The sequence below is a fragment of the Mytilus galloprovincialis genome, chromosome 1 (assembly GCF_965363235.1).
Source record: "Mytilus galloprovincialis chromosome 1, xbMytGall1.hap1.1, whole genome shotgun sequence".
In the NCBI taxonomy this organism is placed as follows: domain Eukaryota; kingdom Metazoa; phylum Mollusca; class Bivalvia; order Mytilida; family Mytilidae; genus Mytilus; species Mytilus galloprovincialis.
The window spans coordinates 102,994,468-103,014,186 of NC_134838.1; the positions used below are offsets into that span (position 1 = coordinate 102,994,468).

The 19,719-nt window shown below is 32.5% G+C and overlaps 1 protein-coding gene across 3 annotated transcripts in view; it reads left to right on the top strand.

The window, feature by feature from the left end:
• The window catches only part of LOC143047995 (uncharacterized), a 109,035-nt gene that overhangs the window by 45,503 nt on the left and 43,813 nt on the right, over positions 1 to 19,719 (top strand). For all 3 annotated transcript variants that reach the window (XM_076221403.1, XM_076221420.1, XM_076221412.1), the window contains exons 6-13: positions 1,079 to 1,216; positions 4,977 to 5,114; positions 5,469 to 5,606; positions 5,860 to 5,997; positions 6,353 to 6,490; positions 6,769 to 6,906; positions 7,393 to 7,530; positions 14,938 to 15,075. In XM_076221403.1, coding sequence (XP_076077518.1) covers positions 1,079 to 1,216; positions 4,977 to 5,114; positions 5,469 to 5,606; positions 5,860 to 5,997; positions 6,353 to 6,490; positions 6,769 to 6,906; positions 7,393 to 7,530; positions 14,938 to 15,075 — 1,104 coding nt within the window. The remainder of the gene's footprint in view (positions 1 to 1,078; positions 1,217 to 4,976; positions 5,115 to 5,468; positions 5,607 to 5,859; positions 5,998 to 6,352; positions 6,491 to 6,768; positions 6,907 to 7,392; positions 7,531 to 14,937; positions 15,076 to 19,719) is intronic.

Below are 19,719 nucleotides of genomic sequence, written 5' to 3' on the forward strand. Positions count from 1 at the left end.
ATGGTCTTCAACACAGAGCCTTGGCTCACACCCAAGAGCAAGCTATAAAGGCCCAAAAATGACATGTGTAAAACCATCCAAACGAGAAAACCAACGGTCTAATCTATATAAAAAAAACACTTATGAACTACATAAACAAACGACAACTACTGTACATCAGATTCCTGACTTAGGACAGATGCAAACAAATGCAGCAGGTTTAAACCTTTTAATCAATACCAAACTTCGCCCTTATCTGAAACAATAGTGTAACATCACAACATAAAAAGGCACACTATAAAATATCAATTGAAATTAATGCAAAATTAATAAAACAAGGAATTTTGGTGTAAAACAATTCCAGAAAAACAAAATTGAATAACATGCCGCTAAATAAAATAATGTATAGAGGTTAATAAAAATAATTTTGTTGAACGGAAATATTTTTTAAAACTAAATATTTTTGTTGTTGATAGTTCATAGAACAAATTTATAGTTATACCAAACATTTACGGTTTTAGAGCACTCGCAGTTACTGAAAGCTAGTTAAAAGCCAAAAATAATTAATACTAAACAAGGACTTTTCATGCATTTATTCTCCAAACTGCTGAGTTGTTTCGTCTCAATGACATCCTTACATCTATTCATGCTGGCCTCAGTCTAAAACTAATTTAAAAAAGAAGTTATATTAGAATAATGAGGCAACTCTTCACAAGCGATAAAATGACTAAGAAATTAACAACTATAGATTACCGTACGACCTTCAACGATGCGTTTATTCTCTACTCTTTGTACGAATGGGGTTATGAGATTTAGATTTTCCATCTAATAAAAATTTACATTATAGGTGTTTTATTTTACGAATGCCATGCGAAGTTATTATTTTTTCAGTTGATAATGAAACAAAAAAATCTTTTTATTATGGGAATATCAATTGTATTTTGTCAATCTCAGGAAATTCAAAGTATGCACAGTAAGGGGAATTTTACTATTCGATTGATTTGTATATCATCTTCTACAACTTTCAAGACCTTTGTATTCTTCCCTTTGAATCAAGAGTGTTACCTTACCAACCTATTCTCTAAATTCTTCATTTAAGCGTGTCCTTTTAATTATTATGGAGAGAATTGTGCAAAGAAATGTGGTTACTGTAAATACGGTGGTTGTAACCAATTTAATGGAGACTGTAATACAAATATATGTTCTGCTGGATGGTCGGGCCAGAGATGTGACACAGGTAAATTTGCTTAAACGGTTACATTTAGCAAGTGCATGTGAATATTTTTAGTCACTGTACAACTTTCCAACATCAAAGCAAATGTTCATGCTTCTTGTCAGTTTTTTTTCAAAGAAAAGTTCAATAAATTATAACTCAAATTTGAGGCCAAAAGCGAACGGTACTGTTTTAGAATTTTAGAATTTAACTGCATTTTCGAGATCATCTAACATTTGAATCACTGCAACGTTCTTAAAAGTTAGATAGTGTGTTTTTAATATACATTGCAGAGTTCCAAATTAATTTCTATGGTGAAAGTTGTGCTATAAAAAAGTAAAATCACAAAAATACTGAACGCCGAAGAAAATCAAAAAACGAACAATCCATAATCAAATGTCAAAATTAAAAGCAAACGAATACATAACAAATGTCACATTCCTGACTTGGTAATTTATGCTTCAAAGGACATCAATTTAGACTATGTAAATGAAAGAAATAATAAGTAAAAAAAACAAAATGAGCGTCACAAATTTCTCGAATAAGATTATTAAAAAACACCCATTACCTTTGATTTATTATACATTTTTTCATTATAAATGCATTTTAAATGAACTGCATGCATTGGGCATACAAATTAACCAATCAATATCGTACAATATAAAGTTTGAAAGAGGATTAATGCATTTTTTCTCCCAACTGTTGAGTTGCTTCGTCTCAATGACATCCCTACGGCTATTTATGCTGGCCTCAGTCTAAAGGTAATATAAAAAGAAGATATGGCAGGATTGCCAATGAGACAATTCTTCAAAAGAGATAAAATGACTCAGAAATTAACTACTATAGGTCAACGTACGCCCTTCAACAATGGGTGTTTTCTCAAAAGGTTGAGGAATTGAGATAAAAAATAATTCTCCAGATCGGGTCAATCTAACTGACTTCTGCTTAACAATTGCATACACGTAACCATATATAAGATAATGAGCAAAATGTAGTTATGTTAAGGTATTAATACAGCCAGATTTTGTTGAGAAAAATAACCAGTGCCTGAATCAATTGAACAATGAGATTTACCAGTTTAATTCACTACAATATCACAACAATTAGAGCAATTTTGTTCCAGTCCAAAGTAAAGGCTAGGGTTGAGCACTTTCACGAATGTTTAATGAAGGAGTTGGCTATTATTGATGTGCCTGTACAAAGTCAGACACTGTAAATATGGAATAGTCGTGTGTTTTTACTGCTAAATGTTTTGTTCTTTAAAGCGTAAATCAGACCGATGATTTTCGTTTTTGAATTAAATTGAAATGTTCTACATAATGTCAATTTTGTTTGTTCACAAAACGGTGTCAATATAATGGAAAAGTGAATGTCATACAAGTGAGAGATTTAGCTAGCTTTAAAACAAGGTTTAATCCACCATTTCCTATATAAGAAAAAAGTAAAATCACAAAGAAAAAAAAAAACTCAGAAGAAAATTCAAAAAAGGAAAGTCCCTAATCAAATGGCAAAACCAAAAGCTTTAAAACATGAAACGAATGGATGACATATTTCTGACTTGGTACAGGCATTTGTAGAAAATGGTGGATAAAACCTGATTTCATAGCAAGCTAAATCTCTCACTTGTATGACAGTTGCATCAAATCCCATTATGTTGACAAAGATGTGTGAACAAAACAAACAGAAAATAAGTTTTGATTCTGATGTATTAACTCAAAATTTAAAATTAAAGATTATTAGAATGCTTAGTTTCATGCCGAAAAGGTAAGAATCAAACGCGTCTATGATTCATTTTGTATTCGATGTTATATATTACACATCATTAGTATTTTTTTTATTTATAAGTGCAAAATCAAGGACAACTTATTTAAATGAATGTGATACGACTGTCATACAAGTGAGAGGTTTAGCTAGCTATAAAACCAGGTTCAATCCACCATTTTCTACATTTGAAAATGCCCGTACCAAGTCAGGAATATGACAGTTCTTGTCCATTCGTTTTTGATGCGTTTTGTTATTTGATTTTGCCATGTGATTATGGACTTTCCGAATTGATTTTCCTCTGAGTTCAGTATTTTTGTGATTTTACTTTTTGCATGAACATAAACCTGTGACATCGGTAATTGGGAGATGCGTTTTTTGCCGTATTATTTTTCTGGGAATGTTTAAATTCTAAAGCGATAAACCGCGTAAATAAAAAACTGAATATTCAAGGGTTGGAGGTTAAATGTAAAATGAAAAGATTTGGTATGATAGCCAATGTGACAACTATCTACAAGAGACCAAATGACATAGAAATTAACAATTATTGTTCACCGTACTGCCTTCAAATTACAAAGGAGTATCAGTCGTATTATTTGAATAATTAATTAGTGAAAACATACTCAAAGAAAAATTTCAAAGTTTAATGGGGTGATTATGTTGACAATGACTTATCGGTTTTCTTTCCAAAGATTTATATGTTGCATCTGAACCATTTCAAAATAAATATATATAAAAACACGGCCAGAGTGGCCAAACTTTTAAATATCCATTAAATCATACCAGTTCCTTCTGAAGAACATGAGATGTGATATGATAGTCAGTGAGAAAACTATCCACCAGAAACCAAATACTGTAGATTTGATTAGCAAATAAAGGTCACTTTACAGTTTTAACAATACGTAAAACCAATACAGCAAAGCAAACTATCAAAGGCTCTCAAATGACATATTATTAAAAAAAAAAACCAAAAAAAAAACAGGACATCATAAGAACAAACTATTAAAATCAGTTAAATGCTTGAAATGGTGGAAAATCCTGCTTGCTTCCAATTAGACGGTCTCTTTTGTTTGACTCTGGTTTATTTATATTTTACGAATTTAGTGTTGTGTCCATTGTTGTTTCGGGAACAGATGAAGACCGACTCTGGGTGTTGAATGTACTTGCTGCATTAAAGACCAATGGGTGGGCTTGGGCTGTTTTCTTCTGACTTCTGTTCCTTTTTGGTCGGGTTGTTGTCTCTATCAAACATTCCCCGTTTCCGTTTTTAATTCTTCGATTCACTTTGACCCTTTCCTATTTTACTCATACCAGAGTTTCACAATTCAAAATTACCAACAATTTAACGAATTTGAGAAAATTTAAAATCTCGTTAAATATCTCGTTCAAACGAAATCTTTCAACACCACCTACCATATTTCCTTCGGCATGCACTATAAGCCATTCACCATAATTCATTTCTCCATACACGTTAAATTAGAAATTTAAAATCAATTCAAGGGTTAAAAATAAGCGGAAGCCTTACCATAGTCAAAATTGACTCTCACAACTGCTTATTATACGAATTGATTTAATATGGTTGATATCATCCTTTCTTGATGTTACCCACAATCATAGCCTTCAAATATACATTTAAACATGTCTTGGTGGTTTCTATGGAGCGAATTGAGAAAATCGATGCGGACATAGTAAAGACCCTGGTTGTAACAAAACAAATGGAGAGTGTATGAATACTTTATGCACTGCTGAATAGACAGAAATAATATAGAGGTTACTTTGCGACATCAGTGTTTTTGTACGGTACTTTTCAAATAATGTTGCCTTCACAACAACCATAAAAAGAAGCAAATTTCATTTGTTTTAAATTTTTGTCTGCTAAATCTGGACAAAAACATTCATTTCAATTCTCCGTTCACTTAATATAACTATCATTCATAAAATATTTTGTGTAGTTAGTGAACTGATTTTTCATTCCACCCACTGAGTAAATAATCGTAACATATGTTTCAAATATACTTTTCAGAATGTCAAGATGATTCCTATGGGGAAAATTGTACTTACCATTGCGGAAACTGTAAATATTTAGGTTGTAACAAAATAAATGGTCACTGTCTATATACGCCATGTTTGATTGGATGGAAAGGACTGAAATGTGACACACGTATGTATTCATAAACCTATTTGTAGGGTTCATATTTTAAGTGCAATAAATAATAAGTGTTTATGGTATGAACAATTAGCATTTCTTTTCAATTGAAGAAAAAGTGGCGACCAAGTGGCCGTTGATTCTTATTTTCAAATTTGATCTCATTTGAAGCTGTAAAATCCCTGTTTAGCCTAAATATAAAACATTGATTACTATTGGTCGATATCGGCCTTTCTTGTTATAAGCCATTATTAAATCGAAATATTTTGCGATAAATTAACTTCTACTAGCTTGATTTTCTTCCTTTAGTTAATTGAAAATTCGATGTTATACCTTTTACAAATCAATGCTTTCAAATATACATTTAAGCTTGTTCTGATGGTTTCTATGGAGAGAATTGTGGAAGACGATGTGGACATTGTAAAGCCTTTGGTTGTAACAAAACAAATGGAGAGTGTATTAATACTTTATGCACTGCTGGTTGGACAGGACAGAAATGTGACAGGAGTAAGTTTGCGTCACCAGTGTTTGTGTGTACTTTTCAAATAATGTTGCCTTCACAACAACCATAAAAAGAAGAAAATTTCATTTTTTGAAATGTTTGTTTGCCTAATCTTGACAAAAACATTCATTTCAATTCTACTTTCCCTTAGTAAAATCATCATTCATAAGCTATATTGTTTAGTAAGAGAACTGATTTAATATTTCATTTCACCCACTGAGTAAATAATCATGACTTAGTTTCAAATACACATTGCAGAATGTCAAGATGATTCCTATGGGGAAAATTGTACTTACCATTGCGGGAACTGTAAATGGGCAGGTTGTGACAACATAAATGGTTACTGTCCACATAAGCGATGTTCCATTGGATGGAAAGGATTGAAATGTGACATACGTATGTATACATAAACTTATTTGTAGGGTTCATAATTTATATAATTAAGTGCAATAGTTAATAAGTGTATATGTTATGAACAATTATAATTTGATTTCAATTGAAGAAAATATGGTGACCAAGTTGTTGATTCTTACTTTCAAACTTGGTCTCATTTGAAAAAGTTATCAAAGGTACCAGGATTATAATTTAGTACGCTTTAAATTCCCTGTAAGGCATAAATAGATTTGATCGAATTGACGGTAAAATATTTCGCGATCAATTAACTTCTACTTGCTTGATTTTCTCTGTTTAGGTAATTGCAAGTCCAATGTTTTACCTTTTTCAAATAATTACTTTCAAATATACATTTGAGCTTGTCCTGCTGGTTCCTATGGAGAGAATTGTGAAAGACGATGTGGACATTGTAAAGCCTTTGGTTGTAACAGAACAAGTGGAGAGTGTATAAATACTTTATGCACTGCTGGTTGGACAGGACAGAAATGTGACAGGGGTAAGTTTGCGTCATCAGTGTTTGTGTGTACTTTTCAAATAAAGTTGCCTGCACAACAACAATAAAAAGAAATTTCCGTTTAAAAGCAAACTTTCAGGTTTTTTGTTTGCTTTTTTGTGTGTCTTAATCTGTACAAAAACATCTATACCATTTCTGCGTACACTAAGTAAACTCAAAATCCATAAACTTTCATATGTAGTTAGTGAACTGATTTAATATTTAAATCCACCCACTGAGTAACAATAAGCATAATGCTATGTTTCAAATACACATTGCAGAATGTCAATATAATTCCTATGGGGAAAATTGTACTAACCATTGCGGGAACTGTAAATGGGCAGGTTGTGACAACATTAATGGTCACTGTTTATATAAGCAGTGTTCGATTGGATGGAAAGGACAAAAATGTGACACACGTATGTATTCATAAACTATTTATTTAGGGTTCATATTTTATGTGGAATTCACATTAACTTTCACTTCGTCCACATTGGAATCTTTCTTAAATAAGATCCTCAGTTTAGGTTGCCTTGACTAATTGAAAAGTTTTAAGTATTTATAATTACTCATTTATTTAAGTTGAAACAATATGAAAAAGAAAAATATTTTATCTGCAGAAAAAAAAAGAAAATTCGTTTTGTATTTTCTGAGATATAAGTGTTTATTTGTGCTTTTGTTTATTTTTTCTATTCAATTGTGTATGGTATGAAAAATTGTTGATTTCGATTTTCAAAGTTATAAAAAATTGATTCAAATATCGATTTAAAATGTTGCATTGTGATTCATCTTTGTTGATATTGACAAAGATCGATGTGCACGGTTAAGGCTATCGAGATAAATTTCATATTAAAAGGTAATTGTATTACCTTTCTTAAATTAATGCTTTAACATATACATTTTAGCATGCCCAGATGGTTCTTATGGAGAGGGTTGTGCAAAGCGATGCGGACATTGTAAAGACCCTGGTTGTAACAAAACAAATGGAGATTGTATTAATGCTTCATGTTCTGCTGGATGGAAAGGACAAAAATGTGACAGGGGTATGTTAGCTTTAACTGCGATTTTTGTACGCTTATAAAAATCGTTGAATTGCGTCGAAAAGTTTATAAATTGAAAAGAAAACTTGCAGAAATATTGTCAGCATTGTTTTCACACGATATCATTTATTTTTATTCATGGCTTCATATTTTGTCCATCAGAGGCTCTGTATTTTCCAATTAACTTTCTATTTCAAATACCCTGCAAGGGAATTTCTACTGAAGATATAAAAATAAATACATTTAAAAAAGTCGTGCATTGTTCAAATTTTTTAATTTTTTTTTTTACATCTACACATACATTTTTTTTAACCTTTGCATATTCTCTATCTTGTAAAATTTTCGAATGAAAAGTTCAATAACTTTAATGTTTTTTTATTTTTCTGTTTTGGTTAACTGGAAACCTGACATTTAAGCTAAAATATTCCAGGTGAAAAGATTATATCTGAAAACTAAACGCATGAATGTTTTGTTGTAAGTTAAATTAGTTCTCTTTCAAACTTTGATCTTTTTGTATTTCATATGTCTTCTTCTCTTACCACAGTATATACACAAGTAATTTCAAACGAATGCATAAAACTGTTTTTTCTTATAGGATTAAACTGCATTAGTTTATAGAATATGCTATTGTAATTTCAGTCCAAGCGTTATTGTTTAGTCTCTTTTTTGTTCATATTTTATTCGGTATCGTCATAGTCGATAATATTAGTTATCTTGATGTAATGAGGAGCGTACGGAATTTAACATCGGTGTTTAACAGGTCGGGACCACTACCTTATATGGAAATGCATAAATTAGCATACTTATGTTCTCGCACATGTAATTGTTTATTTACATGTGACGCAATTTATTTTTACCTAGGTTTTTGACCAATCCACTAAATGAGTCACAATGCATGATGGACTACTACGTGTTTATAATTAACCAAGAACACGTGTTATTTTTATTTACTGAAATACAACACATTTTTTCGAGCAATGCGGGATTCACAATTTCGCTTAGTTTTTCATTTTGTGTATCCTCATTTATAGTTCGTGATATAAAGTATTACTTCCATGCTCAGATTAACGAAGAGTTGTTTCTATGCGAAGAAAAAAGGGTTTGAATTACCCGATATATAGCCATTAACATGTTTGATGATGGCACAGAGATTTCATGTATTTGTCCACCAGAAGCAACGAAACAACAGCGAAAAACACAATTACCCATGAGACAAACTTACTGGTGTAAAGTAAGCCGTCGATAACAGCCGGTGCTGATTTCAAGAGTACAGCAATGTTCGTATAGATAATTAAAGGCAAATGTGGGATCCTTGAATTTTGTGTTCGTAAAAAAGGCGAAGAAATATTTACATGCATGCCAGTGTTAACAAAATCTATAAGTATTTTTGTTGGTCACATTTCAGTATATGGGACTTCCAAACTGTTCCCTTTTTTTGAAGGTAGTGAAGTCAGCAACTGTAGTTTCAGTTTGTTCGTTTTTTAACGGGCTCGGACATTTGCCAAACTGAATAAATTCATTACAGCTGATTTCTTAAACCTGCAAAGTAAAACTTTGATTGGCTTGCTTGCTTTGTTTGTATAGTTGTTTATACAAGCTTTGAAAATAAGATTGACATCTTTAAACAATATATATATATATATATATATATATATATATATATATATATATATATATATATATATATATATATATATATATATATATAGGCATAGTTTAACTTGTATATTTTATATTTTGTACAATATACAAACAAAGCAAGCAAGCTAACCAAAGTTTTGCTCCACGTGCATTAGGAAATAAGCTGTAAGGATTTTATCCATATGTATGTGCGACAAGGTGGAAAATTTGATATATTTTGTGAAAATTGCAGCGTTGGATCTATAATAAAAAAGAAGATGTGGTATGATTGCCAATGAGATAGCTGTCCACAAGAGACCAAAATGACACAGAAATTAACATTTATAGATCACCGTACGGCCTTCAACAATGAGCAAAGCCCATACCGCATAGTCAGCTATAAAAGTCCCCGATATGACAATGTAAAACAATTCAAACGAGAAAACTAACGGCCTTAATTATATAAAAAAAAAATGAACGAAAAACAAATATGTAACACATAAACAAACGACAACCACTGAAATACAGGCTCTTGTACAATATTTTTTTTTTTTATGGGATAGATTTCTTGTCCTTTTATATATTAATTTAACCGTTTTTTTCTTGTTTTTTTTGTTTGGATTGTTTTACACAAGTAATTTTGGGGTCATCAATAGCTTACTTTTCAGCATTGGACCTATGACTGCTTACTTTACTAAACTATGTCTTTGTTGGAAAGATGTCTCATTTGGCACTCATACCTCATCTTCTTATTTCTATATACAAAGCACGTTTTAGAAGAAAAAAAAATAATAGGTAATATGGCACCCACTATGATCCAGAGACTTTTAATATTGGAGATATTTTACATATGTCAACAGGACAGCAGCCGAACGATAAAAAAAACCTCTAAGGTATATTTTGTGATAAAATTAGCAACAAACGGATATTATCGATGGATGAAACTATAAAAAAAATGTATTGAGCTATATACCGTACCCGCTCAGTGGCGGATCCAGGGGGCGGGGGTTCCGGGGGATTGACCCCCTTTTTTTGGACGATCAGTGCATTTGGATGGGGACATGTAGTTGGAACCCCCTCCCCTTTTGTCCAGGGTTAGGACCCCCCCCCCCTTTTTAAAATGACTGGACCCGCCCCTGCCGCTTTCATATTCGTTTTTCTAGGCAGAAATGATTTTGCAATGACATTATACAGATTTAAAAGAGCTCAAATGATTTTCTTACTGGACAGTGGTCACTTCATTGGATATTTCACTGTGACATGTCGTGAAATTAATGCAGGTTCAATTCATAACAATGCACAAAACCGGTTCAACTACTTTTGCAAGGCGAAAAAGAAAGTCGAATCGTGAAGCCAATAAACAATATTTTTTTAATCTGAGCATGCAAATTGAAGATTACGTTATATATTTTACATTAAATATATTTGCAGAATAAAAACTTTGGTAATGAGAGTCCCAGGCAATATATTAATTGACTGTTTTCCCACTAATTTCACGTGTTTTAAGTAGTAGTTTACTCGTAGTAGCCCACAATGCATTGTAGTTCATTGAGTCGATTGGTCAGTTTTTCAAGGCCATATTGGCCTTGTGTTTTGGAAATTACTATGCAAATATATTCTGACGTCAGAAAATCTAGAGTTCTCGACCTGTTTAACGTGCTTATACATTGAGATGCAGCCAACATAACGAGATCCTTTACTTTTCTTTTATTTACAGGGGATTTAAATTGAAAAAAAGAACTTCCCCTTCTCATTGTTCCAACATCAATGTTGATGCACATTGTCAAGTATTACCCTTTTGAATAGATTTTTAGCTCACCTGGCCGAAAGGCCAAGTGAGCTTTTCTCATCACTTGGCGTCCGGCGTCCGTCGTCGTCGTCCTGCGTTAACTTTTACAAAAATCTTCTCCTCTGAAACTACTGGACCAAATTTAACCAAACTTGGCCACAATCATCATTGGGGTATCTAGTTTAAAAAATGTGTCCGGTGACCCGGCCAACCAACCAAGATGGCCGCCATGGCTAAAAATAGAACATAGGGGTAAAATGCAGTTTTTGGCTTATAACTCAAAAACCAAAGCATTTAGAGCAAATCTGACATGGGGTATTATTGTTCATCAGGTCAAGATCTATCTGCTCTGAAATTTTCAGATGAATCGGATATTTCGTTGTTGGGTTGCTGCCCCTGAATTGGTAATTTTAAGGAAATTTTGCTGTTTTTGGTTATTATCTTGAATATTATTATAGATAGAGATAAACTGTGAACAGCAATAATGTTAAGCAAAGTAAGATCTACAAATAAGTCAAACATGACCAAAATGGTCAGTTGACTACTTTAGGAGTTATTGCCCTTTATAGTCAATTTTTAACAATTTTTTCGTAAATCTTAGTAATCTTTTAGAAAAATCTTCTCCTCTGAAACTACTGGGCCAAATTTAACCAAACTTGGCCATAATCATCATTAGGGTATGTAGTTAAAAAAATGTGTCTGATGCCCCGCCCAACCAACCAAGATGGCCGCCATGGCTAAAAATAGAACATAGGGGTAAAATGCAGTTTTTGGCTTATAACTCAAAAACCAAAGCATTTAGAGCAAATCTGACATGGGGTATTAATGTTCATCAGGTCAAGATCTATCTGCCCTGAAATTTTCAGATGAATCGGACATTCCGTTGTTGGGTTGCTGCCCCTGAAATGGTAATTTTAAGGAAATTTTGCTGTTTTTGGTTATTATCTTGAATATTATTATAGATAGAGATAAACTGTAAACAGCAATAATGTTCAGCAAAGTAAGATCTACAAATAAGTCAACATGACCAAAATGGTCAGTTGACCACTTTAGGAGTTATTGCCCTTTATAGTCAATTTTTAACCATTTTTCGTAAATCTTAGTAATCTTTTAGGGAGCTACCATTTGATTTTTATGGGGGGGCTAGGATGAAATTTGAAAAAAATAGGCAGGACAGGAATTTTGAGTTAAAAAAAAAAGGCAGGATGAGACACTTGCAAAAAAAAAAAAGTCAGGATGGCAATTTAGGTAAAAAAAGTCAGGATAAACTAAAAAAAAAAAAATGGCAGGACCGAATAGAGTGAAAAATAAAAAGGCAGGACAGAGATTACAACTAAAAAAAAATGCAGGACAAAAATTTTCATCCTAGCCCCCCCATAAAAATCAAATGGTAGCTCCCTTAGAAAAATCTTCTCCTCTGAAACTACTGGGCCAAATTTAACCAAACTTAGCCATAATCATCATTGGGGTATCTAGTTAAAAAAATGTGTCCGGTAACTCGGCCAACAAACCAAGATGGCCACCATGGCTAAAAATAGAACATGGGGGTAAAATGCAGTTTTTGGCTTATAACTCAAAAACCAAAGCATTTAGCAAATCTGAGAGGAAGTAAAATTGTTGATCAGGTCATGATCTATCTATCTTAAAATTTGAAGATTTTCAATAACATTTTCCACAGAAAGTACTGTTATAGATAGAGATAATTGTTAGCAGCAAGAATGTTTAGTAAAGTAAGATCTACAAACACATCACCATCACCAAAACACAATTTTGTCATGAATCCATCTGTGTCCATTGTTTAATATTCACATAGACCAAGGTGAGCGACACAGGCTCTTTAGAGCCTCTAGTTTATTGTTGTGGAATTTTGGAAAAATATAACACTCCGCCTGGTAGTTCCGGGATAAAATTTTGCCAAAACCTTAAAAAATGAAATTTTGCAAAAACTAAAAAAAACAATACCTCACGTAATACTTTAAGAGGCACTAGCTGTTAAGTTCATGTTCACGGATTTAACTCAAGTTCACACATTGATTTATAACATACTACAAAACGTATATCCAAATTACAATCAGTCTGAAATAAACAATTAACAAAGATAAAGCTCAGATAGCTTCGATGTACATGCTGAGACATGTCGTAAGTCGGCCTTACTTTATCATAATTTCTGTCCTAAGAATATAATTTTATAGGACCAATCTTAGGACAGTTTAAATTCGATAAACCTAGTTCTTATAATGTTATTATGTAACAAATATATTTTTATTTAAATGAATAAATGTCTTTTATTTACTCGCATTTATATTTTAGCTTTTTTTAGGCTTAATGCCTGCTCACATTTTTCAGGATTTAAGCTTAAATCCTAGGATTTAAGACTAATGCCTAACATCATTTAGGCAATTGACTTATTGCCTAGGCGTTAGTTTATTGCCTAGGATTTAAGCTTAATGCCTAATTTCACTTATTGCCGCTAACATATATATTATAAATTCGTGTGTATTTTAGGATCGAGATGACTTCCGAAAACTATACCGAAAGTCACATAATCCGATATAAACATAAACATAAATATAAATAAATTGCGAAATCGTGGAATTGTATTTTTAATGGTCTGTTTTGAGAATGATTTTAACGTGGATCAGACAACGAAATGGTTCACCTTTGTTTCACTTAATGTTGACATTATTTTCCTTTTAATGGCTGAACAAGTCTTATGCATGTTTAACCAGTCTCATACTAAGGGGTTAAATGGATAGTAACATGAATACGGATTTAATGAAGACGAATTATTCTGTTCAGAGATATTTCTTTGCTTATTTTGACACAAATTGTACCAAATTGGACTCTAAAAACAAATTATTATTTCATTATCTAACTTTTACTAATGATTGAACTCATCATATTTTTTTTTCATATCTCGTAGCTAGTAGCCCTTTAGGAAAACGGAAAAAATAAAAGTTAAAAAATAAAATAAAATAAAATAAAAAACAATTCAAAACTTCCTAAAAAATTCAAAAATATTTTTTTGTAATTATGTTATGCGCAAAGAACTTACATTGAAAAATGTGTATTAGAAGTTCTTCATTTTTTCTCATTGTACAACCCGGTATAAAAAAAGGAATACACGATCTATAAAGAAAACATTCGTTATCTTGTTAGCAGGGGTTAACGGAAATTTTACACAAGTGTTGATAATACATAAACCCTCCGGATGCGCCTCAAGGTGTATAAAATTTCAACACAAGTGTAAAATCGGAACACCCTTGAAAACATTAAGATAACTAATAAACTACACTGTTTGTACAACTAATAAAATTGCAGAGAAAATCAGAAAAAAGTAAATTCACAAAATTCCTGAGGATTATTCAAAACGGAAAGTCCGTAATCAAATGGCAAACTCAAATGATACAACACATCAAACGAATGTAAAACAACTGTTATATTCATGTAGAAAATGGTGGATTGAACCAGGTTTTATAGCGTTTATTTCAATACAGTGTGATATATATTCGAATAGCTTGTCAATGTATAAAATATATCTTTATCACAATCATTTAATATGTACAATGTATGATAGCTGGTAAGAACGCAAAAATTGCAGTATCAATTGCTACTCTTTAAACTATTGTGCTAGACGTTTCAACCATGACTCCTTTAAAACCGTGCAATTTATTTTACATCCACCATCGTTTTTCCCTTTTTATACCAAATCGGTAACCTCATCTTGTGTTATAATCTGAATCAATTCAAAGCAGCTAATTTCTATTTATTCTTAATTGTAAATATAAACTCTGACACTCTACAATGTTCAATGTGCCATAAGAATGTTAAGTTTATTTCAAAATACAATGTACAATATATGAAAATTCGGGCAAATTGTTTACCAAGCTGAAGGAAAAAAATAGGTTTATCAAGGCGCAATTAATGACGGGAGAGTGAGCGATTCAGGTTTTTAAACGTATCTGATTTTACTACTACTGGGTTATAAATATACATTTAAGCATGTGCGTCTGGTCATTATGGAGAAAATTGTGCAAGGTTGTGTGGACACTGTAAAGACTTTGGTTGTAACAGAACAAATGGAAACTGTCTTACAACTTTATGCTCTGCTGGATGGAAAGGACAGAAATGTGACAAGGGTAAGTTTGATTAAGGATGAACTTAGGTGATCTCAGGTAAAATTAAATAAATCAAGAAATAAAAATGGACACTTTAAGCTGGAAGAGTATTAGTTAAGGATCAAAGTAAGCTAACAATATTGATAGGTCATGGAGCTCCTTTTCGAGATATTTGATTTATAAAATATGGCGGGAAAAGGCTGACTCGGACTTTTACCTTATATTTGCATCAGTATTATTTGGGTCTCAAATCAAAAGAAAGAAAATCAAGAATCTGATTTTTTTTTCAAATGACCTTTTATGAGCTATTAAGTCTTATGTTAAAAGATAAATAGGTGTTGTGGGTTAAACTATTTTACCTTGTCTCGTATGGAAAAACACCAAGGAGTCTGAACATTTGACACTTATTCCAAAACCTCACTTAAGGACATCCTTAAATGGTGATATTCAGTACTTCTTTTTAATAAGCGTTTTCTTTTAATGTGAAAGGGGCACTAGGTGTCAAATTCATGTTATATTTGATTTATAACAAGTAAAACATTTATCAAAATTATAAAAGTCTTAAATAAGCAATTTACAGGGCTTGAGCCCGATCATATGTTGCTTCGTGTCGTGTGTATTCTATTCTAGACGCCATCTAATTAACTATCGAGTTGACCTCCAAATACCCTCGTGATTTATGAGGGTTTCAGATTTTATCTATAAATAGCCTAGAAGAAGCAGTAACCGAATAATGCTAAAAAAATAAATGTGAGTGGGAAAATACGAGTGGTTGCCATGGTAACGGACACTCTATCTTTTGGTTGTGAATCATAGTAAAATCTTTCAAAAATCAGTTAAATCAATACAATTCAGAGCCTGATTATGAATAGAATCAAGCATTTTTCATTAATTTTCATATGTAACATTAATACAACTTGGTTTAAGCTTTATTCAGGTTAAGATTGCATGTAAACCAAATATGTAAATTTTTTGAAAAATTTTGCCAATTTTCAACTTTTCTGAATTGGGATTTTTTTCTGAATTGGATACTACTTTACCAAATTAAATAGAAAAATACGTGGGACTTTCCTTAGTTTTATCACCATAGCAACCAATTTTTTCCTTGGAAACGGAGTTATTATTTTCAGTCATGTCTGTTCTTTTCAGAAGGTTCAACAAATGTAATAAACATTGGGATTGGAACCAAAGGTTTGGAAAAAAAGGGTGGGTGGGTAGGTTTAAGCTAACTCTAAATTGCCATAGATAAGAGTTGCTGACTTCAATAGTTACCATGGAAATACATATTACCCATAGCAACATCTATTTTAAAATGTATCAATAGACATATATAGACATATATAGAGGGTGTTTATATTCAAATTGGAATATGACTGCATGCTTTGCTTCACTCACAGTCTTGTCTGTTCTTTTTAGAAGGTTCAACAAATGTAAAATACATTGGGCTTTGAACCAAAGGTTGTGGAAAAAGGGGGGATAGGTTTATTTAAAAAAAAATCATACATGTAGATTCTTGAAAAGATAACGTTTGGCCTGATTATGAATAGAATCAATTTTTTTTCTTCAGAAATTTCATATTTAACATCGATATAACTTGGTTTTAGCATCAGAGCTTAGTTAATTTTGCAGTTCAACCCAGACTTTTAGATTTTTTGTTAAAATATACTAAAAACATTCATTTTTTTCTGAATCACGAAGTTTTGTGAAATTATCAAATTTTGTTGTGTGTTTTTCCGAAAAATGAAAACATGTAAAGCATAGCTAGCATTGTAGTAACAAAGTTTGAATACTACCTGATCAAAACAAATAAAACATTGCGTGGAGCTCTCTTGAATTTTATCACCATGTTAACGTATTTTCCCCTTGGAAACCGAGTTATTATTTGTTGAATTCTGCAGTATAGGGCATTCAATGTTCTCAATTGGACTACAGGTGGTGACTATGTATATTTGATATAGAGTGTCACATGGTTAGTTACCATATATGGTTATCAACCATATGGGGTTAGTAAGGAGTTACTTCCCTTCCCTTTCAAAACAAAAAAGATGCCACAACCCTGTATGAAAACTACAAGGTGTTGAGGAAAAATCTGAAAGGATTCAACAGACGACGAAATTGACGATGAAAGGTTGAAATAAAACATGAGTAAAGCTAATAAGTTGTTACTGTTGGCAAAGATTTGTATACTATACAAATTCTTGCTGTTGACATAAGGGAGTTACTTCTCTTTAAAAAAAAAAGAAGAAATCTGAAAGGATTCAACAGACGAATAAATAAATACATGTAATACACAATTGAAATAATTTCATACAATAAATTTAAAAGCTAAAAGGTTGTTATTGTTGGCATTTGTTTTCTGTTTGGACAAATGGAAGTTTATGATTTTAATAGTAATAAATATTGATCACTTTGATAGGCCGCTAGTCAAAATAACACCTGCGTGGATAGTTGGTAAGATAAATTCATTACACGGTGTGCTATCGCTTCACTCGCACCCCATATGGAATTTACTGACCCCATATATATCGTATTAGGTCACTAACACACCATACATGTAACTAATAATATATATGACAAGTGCACTGTTGTCATTCTGTACATTATGACAACTGTTGTTAGCTGGAGGAATCCTTATATTTCCAATTGATCATAAAGGTTTCCCTGAAATGATTGAAATTAAACTTGAGAGATGACTAGGAAAGTCATAATGACTTTGAGTTGGGCAGATCAACAATAAAATAACACTGTCTATCAATAGATGTGTCACTGGAAAATTGTTTCTCGATGATACTGTAAATTCAGAAATTAGAAAATTGAAAACAACACGTTTAATAATTTCTTGCATCCGAAGCGCTTTTCTGGATTTACCTTTTTCAGGAACGCTCAAAGCCAAACATTTGAAATTCGAAGATGTATAAGTACCACATGCATTAACTTTTCGATTCAAGACCAACATGGAATTTGAATTTTGAGATATTGAGAAAAATCCAGGAATACAAATTTTTGAGGAACCACCAAATTCAGCAGTTATACGTTATTAACTCTGTGTCTCCATCTAAATTTCTATGCCATACATGTACATTGTTATTACAATAACCAAATGACCCTTTCATGAAATCAAGAGATATGAGATGTAAATAGAGAAATTTAATTGCTTGTTGATTATATACTGAGCCAAAAAAAGTTTAGCAACACTTTTTTTTTCATTTTTTTTTTTTCGTTTCAACCATTTTTTTTTTAAAAATATCATTGATATAATCTTCAGTTTTACCTGTAATTTTAAACAATCGTCCTTTTTTCCAGTTGATTGATTTCGCGCCATTTAAGCTTTGCACGTGAAATCGATGTTTTACCTTTTTTTACCTGTACCTTTAAAACGAAATTTAAAATTTATTTTTCACTGACGTTCAGAAACACAACAATTTTCAGAAAAACACACGTAAGTTTAAAAAAATTGCATGGGGCATCGACCAGGCCTCCCAGAAAATGACCGCCACAGAGCTATTGGGATGGTTGATGCCGGAATGAGTGTTGCCGACGTAGCAGCTCAATTTCACGTGCATAGGGCAACAGTTTGGCGACTAATAAACAGATTTCGACAAACTGGAACTTCAAAGGATAGACCGCGATCTGGTAGACCCAAAAAAAACTAACATCAAAGGAGGAGCGCTACGTTAGATTAACGTCAACACGTGACAAGTACGTGTTTCGGCTGAGACTGTTAGAAATCGCCTTCACAGACTAGGGATACATGCACGAAGACCACATCAAGGAATGGAGCTAACACCTAACCATCAACACCAAAGGCTAGTCTGGACAAACCGCCATTTACGCTGGCTTAACAAGGACTGGAGAACAGTGATGTTTACAGATGAATCCCGCTTTACATTGAAGTTCGACGATGGTCGCATACGGGTATGGCGTCGTAACAATGAACGATACCATGCAAGCACTGTGATGCAGAAGGATCGGTTCGGTGGTGGCAGTTTGATGGTTTGGGGAGGAATTCATTATGGTGGTAAAACAAATTTAGTGATCGTTCGTGGGACATTGAATGCCAGGAGATATTGTGATAACGTCTTGACACCTGTTGTTCTCCCCTTCTTTGCCCAGCGTAATCATAATGAATTCCATTTTCAACATGACAATGCAAGACCACATACTGCTCGCCTGATGATGAATCTGTTCTAAACGAACAACATTAACGTTCTTGATTGGCCAAGTCGATCCCCAGACCTCAATCCAATCGAACATGTTTGGGATCTGTGAACCGACGCATTCGCGAAAAACACGGTGATTTCCAAAATTTACAAGAACTTGAAAATGCACTGATTAGAGAATGGAATGCGATTCCACAACGATAAATTCGAAAGATACTCAATGGAATGCGAAAACGCTGCCAATCCGTCATCGATGCACTTGGAGCATGGACCAGATATTGACTTTTGATAACTTTTTACCCATTTACACGTTTTGAACCTTCTGCGCTCCACCCCGAGAAATTCTTAGTGAATTTGAGTAAAAACATTCATAGTGCTTCTGACTTCATAAAATTTTATTTTATTTTCATTAAAATCAGATTTTGTTAAGTTTTTGTTATCAAATAAAATTTCATAATTTTGTTGCTAAACTTTTTTGGCTCAGTATAGTTGAAAGAATTCCATT